The following is a 22,518-nucleotide window of genomic DNA, read 5'->3' as shown; positions in this document are numbered from 1 at the left end:
TTAAAAAAGCCCTAAAGATTGATGCTATACAACGTTTGACACGTTTCAACGAACGTAAATATAACTTGTTGTTTTGTTTTCGTCGTGAAATTTTGGGCACGTTTCCTACATTTGGAGTAGCTTACTGAACGCGCAAACAACAAGGAGGTATTTGGACATAAATTATGGACTTTATCGAACAAAACAACATTTATTGTTGACCTGGGATTCCTGGAAGTGCCTTCTGATGAAGATCATCAAAGGTAAGTGAATATTTATAATGCTATTTATGATTATAGATGACTCCAAAATGGCGGGTATCTGTATTGCCTAGTGTATGTTTCTGAGCGCCGTACTCAGATTATTGCAAAGTGTGTTTTCCCCGTGAAGCTTTTTTAAAATCTGTCACAGCGGTTGCATAAAGGAAATGGTTATCTATAATTCTTTGAATAACAGTTTAATATCTTATCAACATTTATGATGAGTATTTTTGTAAATTGTTGTGCTGATTCACCGCGAGTATTGGAGGCAAAATATTTTCTGAACGTCACGCGCCAATGTAAAATGCTGTTTTTGGATATAAATATGAACTATATCGAACAAAACATACATGTATTATCTAACATTGAGTCCTAGGAGTGTCATCTGATGAAGATCGTCAAAGGTTAGTGCTTAATTTTAACTGAATTTCTGGCATTTGTGACCCCTCTCCTGCTTGGAAAATGGCTGTGTGGTTTTTCTTGTGTTGTACCTGTCCTAACATAATCTAACTTTATGCTTTCGCCGTATAGCCTTTTTGAAATCGGACAATGTGGTTACATTAAGGAGAAGTGTACCTTTAAAATGGTGTAAAATAGTCATATGTTTGAGAACTTTGAATTATGAAATGTTGTTGTTTTGAATTTGGCGCTCTGATTTTTCACTGGCTGTTGAATAGTGTGTCCCGTGGGTGGGACGGCAGCGTCCCACCTGCCCAAGAGAGGTTAAAAGCATCACACGTATCCATAATTGCATCAGAAACGAGAACATACCTGGGTCATGAGCACGTTTTATGTCAATTCATGCACACATTTTAGTAATTCATTAGCATGTTTTACAATTTGTGAGCTCGTTTTATAAATCATGGACACTTTATCTCGTGAGCTTGTTTAAAATAAAAATCTAAGTCAATGTTTCTTTCAGGGGTCTGTAGGTTACACATTTTTGGGTTGTTGATTAAAAGAAAATATTTTGAAAGCTTTTCATTTTCTCTCCACTAAAGATACAAGTTGAAAACAGTGACAATGAAGTTTAATCTTAAAGTTTATTACAAGAAATTTCACACTTCACACATTTTCTTAAAAACAATAAGTAACATTTCATCAAGCAGAACACTTTTCTTGACATTGAGGCAAAATTGTGCCATAACTTTGTCATAAAAACTATATTTTATGTGTATCATCTAACAATGCCATATGAAGAAATACAATGTTATAGAAACAGATTAACAATTGCTGTTAGCCTTCACATATAGTCTCACAAGTCTGATGATTGTTTCAGAAAGATAACATATATATAGTAGCAAATATAGTTATATAAAATATACATGGACCTTGAGGCTGCCATCTTCAGAAATACAATGTTTTTGTCAAAGGTTCTTGTAATCAGATTCTGAGTTTTCTGTAAATATATATATTTTTTATGTAAACTTAAAAAATATCTCATTTTTTAAGGTCCCTTTCTTATTCATCATAGTTTAAAAGGCAAAACTGACCCTAGATCAGCATTTATACTCTGCTTGACTAAAGTAGTGTGGCTCGGTTGTTAGAGCATGGCTCATGGGTTCCATTCCTGCTAGGACTTCCCATATGAAAGCTTTATGCACGCATGACTGTAATGACTGAGTGAATGGCTTTGGATTAAAGTGTCTGGTAAACGGCATATATTATTATATACTATTAAAAACTGGATAGTTTGGTTCCTGGATGCTGATTGGCTGAAATAACATTTCAGAAGTGTGTGCTGTATATCAGACAAAAAAAGGCAGTGTAGAACACCATTGCTCATCATGCAATTTAAAAAAGATTGTTACGAAATTTGCCCCGAAAAATGTATTTTCCTATGAATAAAGTCGCACAAAATGTGTGTTTTTTCCTACGAATTAAGTCGCACAAAAAGGAGTGTCTTTCCACACAAATTAATCCACACAAAAATGCAAAAAACATACGAATTCTGCTAAAATAGTTTTTGTACATATTTGCACGATTTGCGTGTGAGATTGTGTTGGTATATCAGACAATATATCACTGTTATGACGCAAAAACACTTTTCTATTTATGTTGGTAACCAGTTTATAACAGCAGTAAGGCACCTCCGTGGTTTGTGGTATATGGCCAATATACCACGACTAAGGGCTACATCCAGACACCCCTCGTTGTGTAGTGCATAATAACAGCCCTTAGCCGTGGTATATTGGCCATATACCACACCACCTCTGGCCTTACTGCTTAATTACATATATCTTTATACAATGAGTGTACAAAACATTAGGAACACCTGCTCTTTCCATGACATAGACTGACCAGGTGAATCCAGGTGAAAGCTTTGATCCCTAATTATACCACTTATATAGTTTGAATATACAGGTCCAGATATACAAGGTTTCTGGGTTTGTTGTGTTCAGGTCTTCTTGGTTCTGGGTTTGTTGTGTTCAGGTCTTCTTTGTTCAGGGTTTGTTGACTGTACTATAGAGAACAGAGGGGTCCTCCTCAGATGCTTGTGCTGCTGTGGGTCTGAGAGAGAAACAGAAATGAAACAAAGAATGTGTCCCAAATGGTGGCACTCTATACCATTTATAGTGCACTACCTTTAGCCAGGGCCTATAGGGCTCACTAAATAGGGAATAGGGTTCCATTTGGAACACAGACAGAGAAATCATCATCAAATCACTCCCTCATTATAGACATGTCATAGTAATTGTATTGAGATGTCCATTGTTGGGTTGGTAGTTTTAGGAAATGACTTCACTAGTGGTCACTAGGGGTCAACTGTTTTGCATATTGATGACATCTCCTACAGTAAGCAGCAGCATATGAATGACCTTAATGCAGAATATGCTCACCAGGTGGCAGCAGTGGGGAGGTTGAATTTCAGAGCAGAGTACTGGACATCTTCTTCCTGTTTCTGGGGTTGAGGCAGTTGGACGGTGGAGTACAGAGGCACTTCCTGGTTTTTGGAGTGAGAGAAGTGGACGCTGGCGTAGTGAATGTCATCCTGGTTGTCTGTGGGGTTGTCTGTAGGGCTCATGGCCACGCTTGAGATGTTGTCATACACTGGACTAGAGTCTCCCTGATGGGAAGAGAGGACAGACAACATGAGGAAGGAAATGTTCCACAAAGAATACACAGTCATCTTCTGATTCCAACAGACTCACCTGTCCATCATCTGCTGTGTCTCTTGTGTCAGAGGGGGATTTGGAGGCCTTCCTGTTTCACACATGAATTAATGAATTAATTGATGAAGTTAACAACAAATCAGACTGCTACATTTAAATAATGAACAACATAAAAATATGCATTTTCACTCACCTGAAACACATGAGTCCAGAGAGACAGAGGATGAGAACCAGAACAACCACTATGATTCCTACAGCTGCAGTCAGAACTGAGGCCTGTTTCCCTATAATAAAATATGGATGATATGAATTACATGGCATGATATAATAAACTAAAAATAAACTTAAATAGAGACAATAATACAATACTTGTTAAGGGATCGTATAACCCAATGTATAGTTATGAACTAAGGTTTAATAAGACAAAGTATAATGATTAGGATTAGATTGAAACATGTAGTTTTATATTGAAGTATTGAAGATGTAACTTTACCTGCTATAATGATCATCAGAGCTGTAGAGTTCATAGATCCTCTTCCATTCTGGGCCTCACAGTAGTATTCTCCTCTGTCCTCAGCGATGATGTTAGTGATGCTGTAACTCTGTCCTGATGCTTTTGGTGAGGCTACATTCTTCTTGTACCAGGTGTATTTGTCCACAGGTGGGTTGGCATCACTGCTGCAGGTCAGAGTCACTGAACTGCCCTCCACTATTTCACCAGAGAGACTGACTGACACTGAGGTGTTCCTTGGTCCATCTGATGTAAAAGACAATGGATTTAGTAAAAGTACAAATAGGTCACTTATTAAACATTTTATATAAACATTCCACAATTGTACTTTTCACTACAATGCCTTTTAGATTCACACTCGTATTTAAGATGATCAATTAAAGTACCATGTGGAGCTAATATCTGTCACTACAGTGATAATATAGAAAGCTAAAGGTTTAAACCCCATGTACTTACATGTGACAGTGAGAGTCTCTTCAGCAGAGGGGAGATCCTCATGGCCTTTTACAGCACAGGAGTATCTGCCTGTATCCTCACTGCTGACTGAGAATAGGATATAGACAGGAGAGTAGGTGTTGCTGTTTGGTATAGGCTGTCCATTCTTATACCAACTGTAGGCTGTGATTGGGTCCAGCGTACATTTGGTTCTACATGTCAGTGTGACTCCCTCCCCCTCTGACACAGATGTACGATTCATTTCCAACACAACGTCTAGAGTAAATGGAAACAAATGATTATTCTCCTCCTATATATGTCCTCTTATGTGAAATACTACATTTAGTATATTTCCATCACATACCACTATGGTGTCTGTATGACTGCCCTTAATAAGGTAATTACAGTTATAGATGTGAGATGAGTGACAGATTACCTGTGACAGTCAGGGAGACAGGTGAGCCAGAAAACTTTCCTCCAGATGTTATGAATCTGAACCTGTACCCAGCAGAGTCACTCAATCTCAGGTCTGTGATTCTCAGGGTACAGTCACTCTCCTTATCCCCAAGGTACTCTATATGACCCTCATACCCTGGCACTGAGCTCAGATCTTCAGCATCCATACCAGACCATTTAGTAAACCAGAAAGTTGTTTTGATCTCATGATAACTGGGATATGTGTAAGAGCAGGATATGTTCACTGTTGACCCCTTCAAGACACAGATACTCTGATGGGTGTAAGTCACACTCCAACAGTTCTGACCTGAAATAAAAAAATACCATACAACACCTTGTATAAATCTTAAATTACAATACAGTAGTGAAAACCCAAATTATTAAATAATGATCCATATTTACTGATTAATTGACATTAGTCTCACAACCTGAACTAAACTGTATTGATATAACATCTTAATGCAAAAGTCCAGACTCACACACTGCAGGAGAGAGGAGATCCGCATGGCCTTGTACAGCACAGGAGTAACTGTCTGCATCACTAAAGTAGTCTGAGTACAGGCTGGAAGAGTCCTCCTTTACTTTGTCTCCGTTCTTGTACCAAATGTAGGTGGGGTTGTCAGTCAGAGTACAGGTGGTGATACAGGTCAGTGTTCTCCTTCGTGCCTCTGTTCCAGGAGTCATCTTCACCTGCAGGTCTGAATGCAAGGTAAATGACAATAGCGTAATTAAACCAATCAGGTATTATGGATGGAATAAAAATAAACAGGGGGCCTTTGAAAGTTATGAAACAACAATAGAGAACATCTGTCAGTCAGCACCATTCTAAGGTTCTCATTGAAAATGTGTCACGTCCTGACCAGCAGGTGGAGTAGGTGTATAAGTTTTGGTCAGGGCGTGGCAGAAGAAGTTGTGTTTTCTATGTTCTGTCTAGGTTGGGTGTTTCTATGTAGAGTTAATTGGGGTGGACTTCCAATTGAAGGCAGCTGTGTGGTGTTGCCTTTGATTGGAAGTCCTATATTAGTTGGGTGTGTTTGTCTGTGTGTTTGTGGGGAATTGTTTGTGAGCACTGCTTGTTGAGCCTGCCACACTGGTGTTAGTCGTGAGTACTGTTTATTGTTTTTTTTCTTCTGTGGATGCTTTACTCCTTTTTTGTGAATTAAAAGAATGAGTATCCATATACCGCTGCATTTTGGTCTTCCCTTCAACACCACGATGAATTTCGTGACAGAATTCCCCACCAAACCAGGACCAAGCAGCGGAAGAATTCTGGCGAGGACTGGGGAGAACGACTGGTAAGGGAGCCCGAGAGGCACCCCCAAGAATCTTTTAGGGGGGGGGCACAAGGGCTGTTTGACGGGGAAAGACTGGAGACCCAGGCCAGTGCCCCGTACCCTTTTTAGAGGCAAACAGACTGGACAGTCCCGTGCTTTGGGGTAGGTGCTATGATAAGGCCTGGTATTGTCAGGCCAGTATGCTCAGTACCAGCACCCCGCATGTGCCAGGGGAAAGTACGCATCGAGCCAGCAGGGGTGATGCCAACCCTGCGCTTTAGACCGCCAGTGCGCCTCTACGGTCCGGTGTTTCCCGTTACACGCACTAGCCTTGAGGTGCGTGTCTCCGGGCTGGCACGTCCAGTACCAGCTCCACGCACAAGGCTTCTAGTGTGTCATTCCAGCCCCGCCAGTCAGGAGTCGCCAGAGCTCCCCGCCAGTCAGGAGTCGCCAGAGCTCCCCGCCAGTCAGGAGTCGCCAGAGCTCCCCGCCAGTCAGGAGTCGCCAGAGCTCCCCGCCAGTCAGGAGTCGCCAGAGCTCCCCGCCAGTCAGGAGTCTCCAGAGCTCCCCGCCAGTCAGGAGACGCCAGAGCTCCCCGCCAGTCAGGAGACGCCAGAGTCGCCCGCCAGTCGGGCGAAGTCAGGTGCGCCTACTAGTCTTCCGGAGCAGCCAGGGGCGCTACCGAAGTGGGCAACGACGAGGATGGAGCGGGGTCCACGTCCCGCACCTGAGCCGCCTCCAACATAGGTGGGTTGGGGAGGGGGGGTGTAGCACAGTGCCGTCGTTGACGGCAGCCAGCCCCCCCCCCCCCCCCCCCCCCCCTGTAGTTAGGGGGATTTTTTTCGGGTTGTTTTGGATGTTCTGTGTTTTTTTCTTTTGAAGGTGCATTCGGGGTCTGCACCTTTAGGGGGGGTAATGTCACGTCCTGACCAGCAGGTGGAGTAGGTGTATAAGTTTTGGTCAGGGCGTGGCAGAAGAAGTTGTGTTTTCTATGTTCTGTCTAGGTTGGGTGTTTCTATGTAGAGTTAATTGGCGTGGACTTCCAATTGAAGGCAGCTGTGTGGTGTTGCCTTTGATTGGAAGTCCTATATTAGTTGGGTGGGTTTGTCTGTGTGTTTGTGGGGAATTGTTTGTGAGCACTGCTTGTTGAGCCTGCCACACTGGTGTTAGTCGTGAGTATTGTTTTTGTTTTTTTTCTGTGGATGCTTTACTCCTTTTTTGTGAATTAAAAGAATGAGTATCCATATACCAGCTGCATTTTGGTCTTCCCTTCAATACCACGATGAATTTCGTGACAAAATGTAATAAATCATTAGAAGTGCTAACTATACTCTTTATGTCAGATTACAGAACCTGTGACAGAGAGAGTGACATCTGAGCCAGATTTCCATGAGCCTGTTGTAAATGAGAAGTAATATGATGCTGAATCCTCCTCTCTCAGGTCTGTGATTCTCAGGGTGCAGTCATTCTCCTTATTCCCACGGTACTCTATACGATCCTCATATTTATCTTGGATTTGAGTCCAGATCCAACTATTCCATTTATACCATGTGGTTGTTGTGACTGTATGACCTCTGGGATATGTGTAAGAGCAGGCCAGATCCACTGTTGACCCCTTCAAGGTACAGATACCTTTCTTGGTGTAGGTCACACTCCAGCCATACTGACCCAGTACCACTGAAACAGTCACAAAACAGAAGGGAATCAGAATTAAGTCAAGGTCTTATGGCTCACACTGACAGTAGGGTTCTGTCCACACTTTGCCATAGTTGCTGAGTTGAGTGTGAATGGAAACCACAGATAAGTATCACTCAGTGAGGTGTGAAAGATAACTATTTAAGTGGAGACACCTAACAGAACACACCAGAATAACATTATGATTCTTATCCTTTTATAAATGTCTGTAGATTGTTAAACAGAGCAACTAAAAGATAAGAATGAGACCATACCTGCTACAGACCAGAGAAAGACCACCAACACACTTCCTGCTGTTCTCAAGGCCATTGTTGCATCTCCCACCCTGCAGTCTTAGAAACACCAACAACTCACTCTATAGCTGGTGAATAACTCCACCTGATACATTGAAGTAGAAACTGTAAATGGGGTACAGGGCCTCATTACTGAAAATGAACCAGGCTCATGTTGTGTTGTGTTGTATTGTGCTATATGGTTGTCTATGTGAATACTGTCTGTAAGTCTATTGCACTATGTATGTAATGTGTGTGACGTGTTGCATGTCTGTTTATTTAAGATGACATGATGTATGATGCAAAAACTATTTCCTAATGGATACAAAAAAGTCATCAACAACAAAGTATTGAACAGATGTGTAGTACTGTAAACACATATTTCTACATTGATTGTTATGAAGCTGTTTTATTCTCAGAACCCCAAATATAGAACCCCAAATATGTTCAAACCTCTACGATCCATCAAGCTGTACAGCAGCCTAAAGACTGACCACCAGGTTCAATGATAGCTCCTATCCCCAAGCTGTGAGGCTGAACAGCAAGTGACTCTCTCACACACACACACACACACACACACAAATTGATTGCTCAAATTGATTGATTTCTCAAATTGATTGATTGCTTCTGTGGACAGGTGTCTTTTTTACAGGTAACAAGCTGCGGTTAGGAGCACTCCCTTTAAGAGCGTGCTCCTAATCTCAGCTCATTACCTGTATAAAAGACACCTGGGAGCCAGAAATCTTTCTGATTGAGAGGGGGTCAAATACTTATTTCCCTCATTAAAAAGCAAATAATTTTATAACGTTTTTGACATGCATTTTTCTGGATTTTTTTGTTGTTATTCTGTCTCTCACTGTTCAAATAAACCTACAATTAAAATTATAGACTGATCATTTCTTTGTAAGTGGGCAAACGTACAAAATCAGCAGGGGATAAAATACTTTTTCCCCCACTGTATAGTCTAATGTAGCCTGCAGTCCATATGTAGTCTAATGTAGCCTGTTGTCCATATATATAGTCTAATGTAACCTGTTATCTATATATAGTCTAATGTAGCCTGCTGTCCATATATAGTCTAATGTAGCCTGTTATCCATATATTGCCTTATGGAGCCTGTTGTCCATATATAGTCTAATGTAGCCTGTTATCCATATATAGTCTAATGTAGCCTGTTATCTATATATAGTCTAATTTAGCCTGTTATCCATATATAGTCTAATGTAGCCTGTTGTCCATATATAGTCTCATGTAGCCTGTTGTACATATACTATTCTGTGAATATAAAGTGCTAATGAAGGACATACAGTATAATGTCCATATAAAGAACTCTGATATGGTTCAGGCTGTAGAGGTCTGTGGATGACATGAAGGTGATGCTGAGTTAGTTCATCTAAACCAACAACACTTACTGGCAGTGCAGAGAAACAAGAACAGGCCCGACCCCCGTGATCTGCATGAAGAAGAGGCGTAAAAGAGAGGCCGGAGAGAAGTCTGCCTTCTGAGGATTCGGAGGCGATCTAAAAAAAAAACAATTCCCTCAAATCTGCTGGCAAACACACCACATAAACTACCAACGGGATATTAAAAACTGTAACATCTTAAGCTTCACGGAGTCGTGGCTGAACCACGACAATGTCAACATATAGCTGGCTGGTTATAAGACGTACCGGCAGGATAGAACAGCGGCGTCTGGTAAGACAAGAAGCGATGTATGTATTTTTGTAAATAACAGCTGGTGCACTATGTTGTGTCTTGAGGGCACCATTAAACTGAAGACATGTTTATCAAAATAACTCCCTGTAATTATTATCACGCGATTAAACTGATTAATCGTTTAACTGTAATTAACTAGGAGATCGGGGCACCAAGGAAAATATTCAGATTACAAAGTTATAATTTTCCTAATATAACTTTCTGTCACGTCCTGGCCAGTATATAAGGTTAATTGTTTTGTAGTTTGGTCAGGGCGTGGCAGGGGGTATTTGTTTTATGTGGTTCGGGGTGGTGTGTTTGTGTAAAGGGTGTTTGATTTAGTAATTCCGGGTTTTGGTTTATGTTTAGTTAATTCTATGGTTAGTCTAGGTTGTGTGTTTCTATGTTTGGTTGATTGGGGTTGGGACTCTCAGTTGAAGGCAGGTGTTGTCTATCTGCCTTTGATTGAGAGTTCCATATATTAGGGTGTGTTTGTATGTGTGATTTGTGGGTGATTATTCTGTGTATAGCCTTGTGCCTTACCAGACTGTTTATTTGTCGAGTGTTCATTTTTTTGTGTTTTGTATGTTCATTGTTGAGATTAATTAAAAATCAAGATGAGCATTCACGTACCTGCTGCGTATTGGTCCACATTTTCTGATGACGATTTCGCATTATCGTCAGAAGACAAAGACAACAATTGTGACAGAATCACCCACCACCAAAGGACCAAGCAGCAGAGGAAGGAGCAGACGGAGTTCGAGTTGGACTGGCGGGAGAAGTGGACTTGGGAGGAAGTTCTGGACGGGGCCGGACCCTGGCATCAGGCTGGGGATTATCGACGCCCGCAGGGGGAAATTGAGGCAGCCAAGGCAGAGAGGCGGTGGTACGAGGCCAAGTACGCGCTGAAGGAGAAGCACGAGAGGCACCCCCAAGAAATTTTTTTGGGGGGGCACACGGGTAGTTTGGCTAGGCGTAAGAAGAGCCGGAAGCCAGCTACTCGTGGTTATATGGAGGAGCGTATGGGGTGGAGAGCGCTATGTTTCGCTGAGGAGCGCACTATCTCACCCATACGCACGCACAGTCCGGTGCGCGTTATTCCAGCCCCTCGCAGGTGCCGTGCTAGAGCGGGCATCCAGCCTGGTAGGAGGATGCCTGCGCAGCGCATCTGGTCGCCGGTACGCCTCCGAGGACCAGGCTACCCAACTCCCGCTCTACGCACGGCTACCATCAGGCCCCTGCACAGCCCAGTCTGCCCTGTACGAGCACCCCGCTCGTACAGGGCTACTAGTTCCATCCAGCCAAGGCGGGTTGTGCAGGAGGTAAGATCTAGACCGGCTGTGCGCCTCCATAGCCCTGGGTTTCCAGCTCCTGTCTCTCGTGCGGACCCGGAAGTGCGTCAACCCAGTCCGACTCGTCCTGTTCCCGCTCCCCGCACTAGCCTGGAGGTGCGTGTACATAATCTGGTAAGCCCAGTACCAGCACCACGCACCAGGCTACAAGTGCGTCAACCCAGCCTCGCCAGTCAACAGTCTTCATCAGAGCTGCCCGCCAGTCAACAGTCATCATCAGATCTGCCCGCCAGTCAACAGTCATCGTCAGAGCTGCCCGCCAGTCAACAGTCATCATCAGAGCTGCCCGCCAGTCAACAGTCATCGTCAGAGCTGCCCGCCAGTCAACAGTCATCGTCAGAGCTGCCCGCCAGTCAACAGTCATCGTCAGAGCTGCCCGCCAGTCAACAGTCATCGTCAGAGCTGCCCGCCAGTCAACAGTCATCGTCAGAGCTGCCCGCCAGTCAACAGTCATTGTCAGAGCTGCCCGCCAGTCAACAGTCATCGTCAGAGCTGCCCGCCAGTCAACAGTCGTCAGAGCTGCCCGCCAGTCAACAGTCGTCAGAGCTGCCCGCCAGTCAACAGTCGCCAGAGAGGTCAGACTGCGCTGAACTGCCGGAGTGGTCAGACTGCGCTGAACTGCCGGAGTGGCCAGACTGCGCTGAACTGCCGGAGTGGCCAGACTGCGCTGAACTGCCGGAGTGGCCAGACTGCGCTGAACTGCCGGAGTGGCCAGACTGCGCTGAACTGCCGGAGTGGCCAGACTGCCCTGAACTGCCGGAGTGGCCAGACTGCCCTGAACTGCCGGAGTGGCCAGACTGCCCTGAACTGCCGGAGTGGCCAGACTGCCCAGACTGTCCCGAATTGCCAGACTGCCCAGACTGTCCCGAATTGCCAGACTGCCCAGACTGTCCCGAATTGCCAGACTGCCCAGAGTGTCCCGAATTGCCAGACTGCCCAGACTGTCCCGAATTGCCAGACTGCCCAGACTGTCCCGAATTGCCAGACTGCCCAGACTGTCCCGAATTGCCAGACTGCCCAGACTGTCCCGAATTGCCAGACTGCCCAGACTCTCCCGAATTGCCAGACTGCCCAGACTGCCCCCCGGCGATGCCAGACTGGCCCGACTGCCCCTCGGCGATGCCAGAGTGGCCCGACAGCCTGGAACGGCCGGAACCAGAGCCACCTCCAGAAATAGGTGGGTTGGGGAGGGGGGGTGTAGCACAGTGCCGTCGTTGACGGCAGCCACCCTCCCTTCCCTCCCTTTAGAAAAGGGGACTTTTTGTTGGTGTTGCTTGGGGTTATTTTTTGTTAAGGTGCTTCTGGGGTAGCACCTTTAAGGGGGGGGTACTGTCACGTCCTGGCCAGTATATAAGGTTAATTGTTTTGTAGTTTGGTCAGGGCGTGGCAGGGGGTATTTGTTTTATGTGGTTCGGGGTGGTGTGTTTGTGTAAAGGGTGTTTGATTTAGTAATTCCGGGTTTTGGTTTATGTTTAGTTAATTCTATGGTTAGTCTAGGTTGTGTGTTTCTATGTTTGGTTGATTGGGGTTGGGACTCTCAGTTGAAGGCAGGTGTTGTCTATCTGCCTTTGATTGAGAGTTCCATATATTAGGGTGTGTTTGTATGTGTGATTTGTGGGTGATTATTCTGTGTATAGCCTTGTGCCTTACCAGACTGTTTATTTGTCGAGTGTTCGTTTTTTTGTGTTTTGTATGTTCATTGTTGAGATTAATTAAAAATCAAGATGAGCATTCACGTACCTGCTGCGTATTGGTCCACATTTTCTGATGACGATTTCGCATTATCGTCAGAAGACGAAGACAACAATTGTGACACTTTCCTATATTATAACATTATATATTATATTCTATTATAGTATAGGCCGATTATCTTCTGGTTTAAATGGTGTATTTTACCTCGCGTCCAGTCTCATTCCAAACGTCGTAAATTGTTGTATCTGCACGAATCCAGCCTTTACTAAAGTCATCCATACATCAATTGTCTTAAAATCATTTATTTACTAAACTAAGTAATTCACAGAAAGCACAGAAAACAGTAGGTATCGTTACAAAGCAATGGTAGAGGAATGTGCCCTAGTGGGCTAAACAGGCATGGCAGCCTGTTTGAGTTGATAAATATTAACAATTGATATGCTAATCCTTTGCACATGAACGCTCACTCATTCGGTAACAATTGCAATCAATATATATTTACGCTCAGTGTGTCGTCGGGATCCTTGTTGGAGAGTTTTTGTCCTGTTGGAGAGTTTTTGTCCTGTTTTCTCTCTCTCGGTTAGAATGGATCTTTCAAAGCGATATTCATTAATGTCGTTATAGAATGGATGATTAGTCGGTCTTCGCGTTCAATGATATAATTTCTAGCTGCAGACTATTAATTAATATCAAAGACTTGTTATTATTCTGTCGTTCTCGATAGTCTAAAAGTTTAACCATGTGGTATAGTTAACTTTCAGTAGAGGAATTGGGGGTCAAACCTTGGCTCTCTCTTCTGAGGTAAACTGGTCTAGAGAAAGTAAATCAGGGTGGGGTTTTATAAGTGAACATAGAACAGGCTTGTCACATGACGCCTGGTCCTGTCTGTGTCCATGGGGGCGTGCCGATGCTTTGAACAGAAATACATTCTATCACATTAACTTGTTATGGATAGGGGGCAGTATTTTCACGGCCGGATAAAAAACGTACCCGATTTAATCTGATTATTACTCCTGCCCAGAAACTAGAATATGCATATAATTATTAGCTTTGGATAGAAAACACTCCAAAGTTTCTAGAAATGTTTGAATGAGTCCGATTTCAAAAAGGCTTTACAATGAAAGCAAAATATTAGATTATGTCAGCAGAGTACCCAGCCAGAAATAATCAGACACCCATTTTTCAAGCTAGCATATAATGTCACATAAACCCAAACCACAGCTAAATGCAGCACTAACCTTTGATGATCTTCATCAGATTACAATCCTAGGACATTATGTTATACAATACATGCATGTTTTGTTCAATCAAGTTCATATTTATATCAAAAACCAGCTTTTTACATTAGCATGTGACTAGCATGTGACTAGCATTCCCACCGAACACTTCCGGTGAATTTACGAAATTACTCACGATAAACGTTCACAAAAAACATAACAATTATTTTAAGAATTATATATACAGAACTCCTTTATGCACTCGCTATGTCCGATTTTAAAATAGCTTTTCGGTGAAAGCACATTTTGCAATATTCTGAGTAGATAGCCCGGCCATCACAGGCTAGCTATTTTGACACCCACCAAGTGTGGTACTCACCAAACTCCGATTTACTATTAGAAAAGTTTGATTACCTTTGCTGTTCTTCGTCAGAATGCACTCCCAGGACTTCTACTTCAATAACAAATGTTGGTTTGGTTCCAAATAATCCATAGTTATATCCAAATAGCGGCGTTTTGTTCGTGCGTTCAAGACACTATCCGAAGGGTAAAGAAGGGTGACGCGCCCGACGCGTTTCGTGACAAAAAAATTCAAAATATTCCATTACCGTACTTCGAAGCATGTCAACCGCTGTTTAAAATCAATTTTTATGCTATTTTTCTCGTAAAAAATATTCCGACCGGGAGTCGTTGTTTTCGTTCAAAGAGAGAGAAAGTAAACATGGTGTCGGCTCGTGCACGCGCCTCCAGTCTCATTGTCCTCAGATCGACCACTATCCAAATGCGCTAATGTTTTTCAGCCATGGCCTGCAAAGCCACCATTCATCGCTCTGGCGCCTTCTGAGAGCCTATGGGAGCGTAAGAAAATGTCACGTTATGCCAGAGATCCCCTGTTTTGGTTAGAGATGATCAAGAAGGCCAAGAAATAGTCAGAGAGAGCGCTTCCTGTTTGGAATCTTCTCAGGTTTTGGCCTGCCAAATGAGATTTGTTATACTCACAGACACCATTCAAACAGTTTTAGAAACTTTAGTTTGTTTTCTATCCAAATCAAACAATTATATGCATATTCTAGTTACTGGGCAGGAGTAGTAACCAGATTAAATCGGGTACGTTTTTTTATCCGGCCGTGCAAATACTGCCCCCTATCCCCAACAGGTTAACATCAGTACATGGCATCTCAACGTATTCCAAATAGCTTTATCCTTATTAATACATTTTATACAACCATTTGGATGCAAGTCCCATAGCTGAGGCTATTATATAAACAGTTTTATGGTAATATGGCTATATTGTCTCTTCTGAGTATCACAAAATTGTACCAAGCGGACCAGTTCGTAGCTGGATTCTTCACCAATCTTTTATACCTTCTCCAGAACATAAATGTCGTTCGGTTCCCCAATTCTGCGAGTTGGAAGAATTTCCTGTGTTTCTCTATGAAACCCCTCTGTGTCTCAACTGGGCCATGTGGCAAGAGATTCTCCTCTAGAATTTGACCACCCCTTCACACAGGGCCTGGGTGGGGGAGGTAGGTAGGTTGGGGGATGGTGCAAGGGGGAGGGGGTCAACTGTCCTCCCTGTACTCAAAGAGGGCAACGTCATGACAACTATATCTAAGGAATTCTCAAGCTATTGCTCACCTGAGGTTGAGTATATCATGATAAGCTGTAGACCACATTACCTACCGAGAGAGTTCTCATCTGTATTCTTCTTAGCTGTTTACATACCACCTCAGTCAGAGGTTGGCACTAAGACAGAATTGAAGGAGCTGTATTCCGCCATAAGCAAACAAGAAAACGCTCCTAGGCGGCGCTCCTAGTAGCCGAGGACTTTAACACAGGGAAAATTAAATACATTTTACCAAATTTCTATCAGCATGTTAAATGTGCAACCAGAGGGAAAAGAACTCTGGACCACCAATACTCCACACACAGAGACACATACAAAGTTCTCCCTCACCCTCCATTTAGCAAATCTAACTATAATTCCATCCCTCTGATTCCTGCTTACAAGCAAAAATTAAAGCAAGAAGCACCAGTGACTAGATCAATAAAAAAGTGTTGAAGCAGATGCAAAGCAACAGGACTGTTTTGCTAGCACAGACTGGAATATGTTCCGGGATTCCTCCAATAGCATTGAGGAGTACACCACATCTGTCATTGGCTTCATCAATAAGTGTATCGATGACGTCGTCCCCACAGTGACCGTACGTACATACCCCAACCAGCAGCCATGGATTACAGGCAGCATCCGCTCTGAGGTAAAGACTAGAGCTGCCACTTTCAAGGAACGAGACTCTAACCTGGAAGCTTATAAGAAATCCCGCTGTGCCTTCTGACGAACCATCAAACAGGCAAAGCATCAATACAGGACAAAGATTGAGTCGTACTACACCGGCTCTGACGCTCATTGGATGTGGCAGGGCTTGCAAACCATTACAGACTGCAAAGGGAAGCACAGCCGAGAGCTGGCCAGTGACACGAGCCTACCAGACGAGCTAAACTACTTCTATGCTCGCTTCGAGGCAAATAACACTGAAACATGCATGAGAGCACCAGCTGTTCCGGACGACTGTGTGATCACGCTCTCCGCAGCTGGCATGAGTAAGACCTTTAGACACATCAACATTCACAAGGCCACAGGGCCTGACGGATTACCAGGACGTGTACTCTGAGCATGCGCTGACCAACTAGCAAGTGTCTTCACTGACATTTTCAACCTCTCCCTGTCCGAGTCTGTAATACCAACATGTTTTAAGCAGACCACCAAGTGCCTGTGCCTAAATGACTACAGACCCGTAGCACTCACGTCTGTAGCCATTAATTTCTTTGAAAGGCTGGTCATGGCTCACACCATCATCCCAGAAACCCTAGACCCACTCCTAGACCCACTCCACACTGTTCACTTATGACTGCACGGCCAGGCACGACTCCAACACCATCATTAAATTTGCCGATGACACAACAGTGGTAGGCCTGATTACCGACAACAACGAGAAAGGGTATAGGGAGGAGGTCAGATACCTGGCAGTGTGGTGCCAGGACAACAACTTCTCCCTCAACGTTATCAAGACAAAGGAGATGATTGTGGACTACAGGAAAAAGAGGACCGAGCACGCCCACATTCTCATCGACAGGGCTGCAGTGGAGCAGATTGAGAGCTCAAGTTCCTTGGTGTCCACATCACCAACAAACTAACATGGTCCAAGTACACCAAGACAGTCGTGACGCGGGCATGACAAAACCTATTCCCCCTCAGGAGACTGAAAAGATTTGACATGGGTCCACAGATCCTCAAAGGTTCTACAGCTGCACCATCGAGAGCATCCTGACTGGTTGCATCACTGCCTGGTATGGCAACTGCTCGGCCTCTGACCGCAAGGCACTATAGAGGGTAGTGCGAACGGCCCAGTACATCACTGGGACAAAGCTTCCAGCCATCCAGGACCTCTATGCCAGGCGGTGTCAGAGGAAGGCCCTAAAAATTGTCAAAGACTCCAGCCACCCTAGTCATAGACTGTTCTCTCTGTTACTGCACGGCAAGAGGTACTGGAGCGCTAAGTCTAGGTCCAAGAGGGTTCTAAACAGCTTCTACCCCCAAGCCATAACTCCTGAACATAAAGTCAAATGGCTACCCAGACTATTTGCATTGCCCCCCCCCCCCTCCCCCCTCCGCACCACTGCCACTCTCTGTTGTCATCTATGCTTAGTCACTTTAATAACTCTACCTACATGTACATACTACCTCAACTAACCGTTGCCCCCGCACATTGACTCTGTACCTGCACCCCCCTGTATATATTGTTATTTTTTACTGCTGCTCTTTAATTACTTGTTACTTTTATCTCATTCTAATCCGTATTTTTTAAACTGCACTGTTGGTTAGGGGCTTGTAAGTAAGAATATCACTGTAAGGTCTACACCTGTTGTATTCGGCGCATGTGACTAATAACATTTGATTTGATTTGTAAGTGTGAGACACATTTTAAAAGTAGCCTAGTCAGGACGTTAGGACACTGACATGCATAAACAACATGTCAGAAAATGTTTGCATTTCTTATTCTTCTAAGGAATGGGCCTATATTTTTTTAATAATTAAAATCTGACCCGTTCCCATCCCTCCTCATCATCTGCATCAAAGTGCTGCTGAAAGGTTCCAGTGTTCTAGACTAGCGCTTTCCCTACTGGCATCTCAACATTACTGCAGCCTCCAATCCTCATTCATTTGGGCAGTACAATTAATAAAATGATAGGTTAGTGTTCCTTCATGCCATTGCAATGAGTCCATCCTCCAATTTATCCACTCACCAGCCTGTTGTACAGTACTGGCAGTAGCTTTATCTAGCAGAGGCATCATTTAACATCACCATAGTCTGCTGTATTGACTGTGTAGTCTATTGTAGTCTGCTGTCCATAAATAATGCCATTTATAAGACTCAACTATCCAAAGCAATTTACAGTCATGTGCATATATTTTACATATGGGTGGTCCTGTGAACAAAACCTATTACGTTGCAGGTGCCATGTTCTACCAACTGAGTTACAGAGAACCATATTCTGTATAGTCGAATGTGTATATACAGATTTCTGATATGATTCAGGAGGTCTGTGAGAGGACAGACAGGAAAGCAGAACAGGAAGTTGACAGTCAGTGTGTGCATCTAAACAAACGAAACCACAACCCACCATCACTGTGTTTCATGTTAATACTACTCCTAAACACAACCCACCATCACTGTGTTTCATGTTAATTCTACTCCTAAACACAACCCACCATCAATGTGTCTCATGTTAATACTACTCCTAAACACAACCCACCATCACTGCGTCTCATTTTAATACTACTCCTAAACACAACCCACCATCACTGTGTCTCATGTTAATACTACTCCTAAACACAACCCACCATCACTGTGTCTCATGTTAATACTACTCCTAAACACAACCCACCATCACTGTGTCTCATGTTAATACTACTCCTAAACACAACCCACCGTCACTGTCTCATGTTAATACTACTCCTAAACACAACCCACCATCACTGTGTCTCAAGTTAATACTACTCCTAAACACAACCCACCGTCACTGTCTCATGTTAATACTACTCCTAAACACAACCCACCATCACTGTGTCTCATGTTAATACTACTCCTAAACACAACCCACCGTCACTGTCTCATGTTAATACTACTCCTAAACATAACCCACCATCACTGTGTCTCATGTTAATACTACTCCTAAACACAACCCACAATCACTGTGTCTCATGTTAATACTACTCCTAAACACAACCCACCATCACTGTGTCTCATGTTAATTCTACTCCTAAACACAACCCACCATCACTGTGTCTCATGTTAATTCTACTCCTAAACACAACCCACCATCACTGTGTCTCATGTTAATACTACTCCTAAACACAACCCACCATCACTGTGTCTCATGTTAAGACTACTCCTAAACACAACCCACCGTCACTGTGTCTCATGTTAATACTACTCCTAAACACAACCCACCGTCACTGTCTCATGTTAATACTACTCCTAAACACAACCCACCATCACTGTGTCTCAAGTTAATACTACTCCTAAACACAACCCACCGTCACTGTCTCATGTTAATACTACTCCTAAACACAACCCACCATCACTGTGTCTCATGTTAATACTACTCCTAAACACAACCCACCGTCACTGTCTCATGTTAATACTACTCCTAAACATAACCCACCATCACTGTGTCTCATGTTAATACTACTCCTAAACACAACCCACCATCACTGTGTCTCATGTTAATACTACTCCTAAACACAACCCACCATCACTGTGTCTCATGTTAATTCTACTCCTAAACACAACCCACCATCACTGTGTCTCAAGTTAATACTACTCCTAAACACAACCCACCGTCACTGTCTCATGTTAATACTACTCCTAAACACAACCCACCATCACTGTGTCTCATGTTAATACTACTCCTAAACACAACCCACCGTCACTGTCTCATGTTAATACTACTCCTAAACATAACCCACCATCACTGTGTCTCATGTTAATACTACTCCTAAACACAACCCACCATCACTGTGTCTCATGTTAATACTACTCCTAAACACAACCCACCATCACTGTGTCTCATGTTAATTCTACTCCTAAACACAACCCACCATCACTGTGTCTCAAGTTAATACTACTCCTAAACACAACCCACCGTCACTGTCTCATGTTAATACTACTCCTAAACACAACCCACCATCACTGTGTCTCATGTTAATACTACTCCTAAACACAACCCACCGTCACTGTCTCATGTTAATACTACTCCTAAACATAACCCACCATCACTGTGTCTCATGTTAATACTACTCCTAAACACAACCCACCATCACTGTGTCTCATGTTAAGACTACTCCTAAACACAACCCACCGTCACTGTGTCTCATGTTAATACTACTCCTAAACACAACCCACCGTCACTGTCTCATGTTAATACTACTCCTAAACACAACCCACCATCACTGTGTCTCAAGTTAATACTACTCCTAAACACAACCCACCGTCACTGTCTCATGTTAATACTACTCCTAAACACAACCCACCATCACTGTGTCTCATGTTAATTCTACTCCTAAACACAACCCACCATCACTGTGTCTCATGTTAATTCTACTCCTAAACACAACCCACCATCACTGTGTCTCATGTTAATACTACTCCTAAACACAACCCACCATCACTGTGTCGCATGTTAATTCTACTCCTAAACACAACCCACCATCACTGTGTCTCATGTTAATACTACTCCTAAACACAACCCACCATCACTGTGTCTCATGTTAATACTACTCCTAAACACAACCCACCGTCACTGTGTCTCATGTTAATACTACTCCTAAACACAACCCATCATTACTGCGTCTCATTTTAATACTACTCCTAAACACAACCCACCATCACTGTGTCTCATGTTAATACTACTCCTAAAGCTCTTACGAAGCATCCACTCAATCTCTCTTAATCTTACTGTCACTCTTGCTTTAGGCCATTTTCAAAATGTCTCCACAACAATCTATTGCTATATCTTAAATATAATATATGTATCTATATCTGTTGCTCTGAGAGCTCTTAAAATAGCAAGCACACGTCTTTATGTGAAACCACATGTACAATGTACATCCCGTCTTTTGTAGCATACAATATAGCTCAGTATTTGTCAAGGGTGCCAATCATTTTGGTCGTGGCTGTACATACCACTATCAGATTAATACAAACACACCACACATGCACAAACACACAGTTATACTTGACCCTGTTATACTTTGACAGTGAACATTGAATTGAGATCCGTCTATTACTGGCATACTCTACTGATCACGTATTAAACATGCAATTGAATAAACTGAGCTAAACTAAACACATGAAACCACAGTCCATTAGATCATAATTATATGGACCGTCTGAGACACTTTATGAATACAGGCCCTGATGTAACAACCAAAACACAGTTCAAAATAAACCAACAAGTACAAAGATACAGTAAGTGATGTGATGTATGGCTAAATACATCATAACTAAAACTATATTCCAAGATATCGTCAAGTGTACTTACAGAGTGACGTGAAGGGGAGAGGTCTTGAACAGTTAGTCAACTTACTGTCACTGCGTGGAAACAAGAAGTAGTCTACTGTAAGTATTAGTAGAAGCAGGCGTGGCCTAAGTGTGAGTTCTGTGGTTGATACATTTTAAAAGTAGCCTAGTCAGGGCATTAACATGCAGGAACAGCATGTCACATAAGGGATGTTACTGTATCTAAATAGAAAATGGTCTAAAGTCAGAATACTGTAGTTGTATTTCTTTATTTGAGGAGTGGGCCTACATGTTTTACAAGAGACAAAATGTGACCCATTCCCATCACTCTTCATCAGCTGGTACTGAAGGTTACAGAACAGATGTAGTTTTGTGCATTGTGGACTGGATTGTGAACAATATGATGTGCTGCCGCTGAATTACAGCAAGATCCCATACTGAGCTAGTAAGCTAGTTAGTTAGCTAACTTTTATTTACCAACGTTAGCTAGCTAGAAACAACAGACAACAGTGAGCTGTCATTATGCCAAGGCCAAGGCAAGCTGCTCTGAATTTTCAGTGTGTGCTTGTGTGAAAGAGATGTGTTCAGCTCACTGATCTTCAGAACAATGGACCCAAAGTGAACCCTGACATGCATATAGCTAAGTCTGTCTGTCTGTCTGGGATTATTGTGTCCCATTGTGTCTGCATGATGCGTGTTTTTTTTATGACAATGAATAATCTTTCATGTAATTGGTTATTGCTGCTTCGTTAATGTTATTTTATTGTGTGATCTTTTTTAGTTGCATTTCATTAATAAAAAAAAGTATTATTTTCTTACATAAAAACAACTGCATTGTTAGTTAAGGGCTTGTCATTAACCATTTTACAGTAAGGTCTTCACCTGTTTTACTCGGCGCATGTGACTAATACAATTTGATTTGTGTGTTTAGGTACCGGACATTGCTCCCTCTGACACTGGGTTTCTGAACCTCTAAAAGTCTAA

The 22,518-nt window shown here is 43.0% G+C and overlaps 1 protein-coding gene and 1 long non-coding RNA gene across 2 annotated transcripts; both read right to left on the bottom strand.

Moving 5' to 3' along the window:
• Nucleotides 1-1,273: 1,273 nt before the first annotated feature.
• On the bottom strand, nucleotides 1,274-3,629 carry LOC123723829 (uncharacterized). The gene is made up of 4 exons (XR_014382904.1): nucleotides 3,546-3,629; nucleotides 3,392-3,443; nucleotides 3,080-3,306; nucleotides 1,274-2,750 (listed from the first exon to the last, which is right to left on the bottom strand). It is a non-coding gene; the product is annotated as an uncharacterized LOC123723829 (long non-coding RNA).
• A 607-nt stretch (nucleotides 3,630-4,236) lies between these two features.
• On the bottom strand, nucleotides 4,237-6,834 carry LOC145864216 (contactin-5-like). Its single transcript, XM_082969421.1, has 3 exons — nucleotides 5,234-6,834; nucleotides 4,735-5,061; nucleotides 4,237-4,574 (listed from the first exon to the last, which is right to left on the bottom strand). Exons 1-3 carry the CDS (start codon nucleotides 5,436-5,438, stop codon nucleotides 4,237-4,239), a joined length of 870 nt encoding a protein of 289 aa, XP_082825547.1. The 5' UTR covers nucleotides 5,439-6,834.
• Nucleotides 6,835-22,518: the final 15,684 nt, after the last annotated feature.

This window comes from Salmo salar, chromosome 02 (assembly GCF_965601325.2).
Source record: "Salmo salar chromosome 02, fSalSal1, whole genome shotgun sequence".
Classification (NCBI taxonomy): Eukaryota; Metazoa; Chordata; class Actinopteri; order Salmoniformes; family Salmonidae; genus Salmo; species Salmo salar.
The sequence above is the reverse complement of the archived record's forward strand: the minus strand, read 5'-3'. Positions and strand labels throughout refer to the sequence as shown.

Excerpts from the sequence above, each read along its gene's own strand:
- LOC145864216 (XM_082969421.1), bottom strand. The coding sequence starts at position 5,438 with ATGACTCCTGGAACAGAGGCACGAAGGAGAACACTGACCTGTATCACC. Across the intron at positions 5,062-5,233 it reads TCTCCTCTCTCCTGCAGTGT|GTCAGAACTGTTGGAGTGTG; the intron begins GTGAGTCTGGAC and ends TTTTTATTTCAG. Across the intron at positions 4,575-4,734 it reads TGTCTCCCTGACTGTCACAG|ACGTTGTGTTGGAAATGAAT; the intron begins GTAATCTGTCAC and ends CATTTACTCTAG.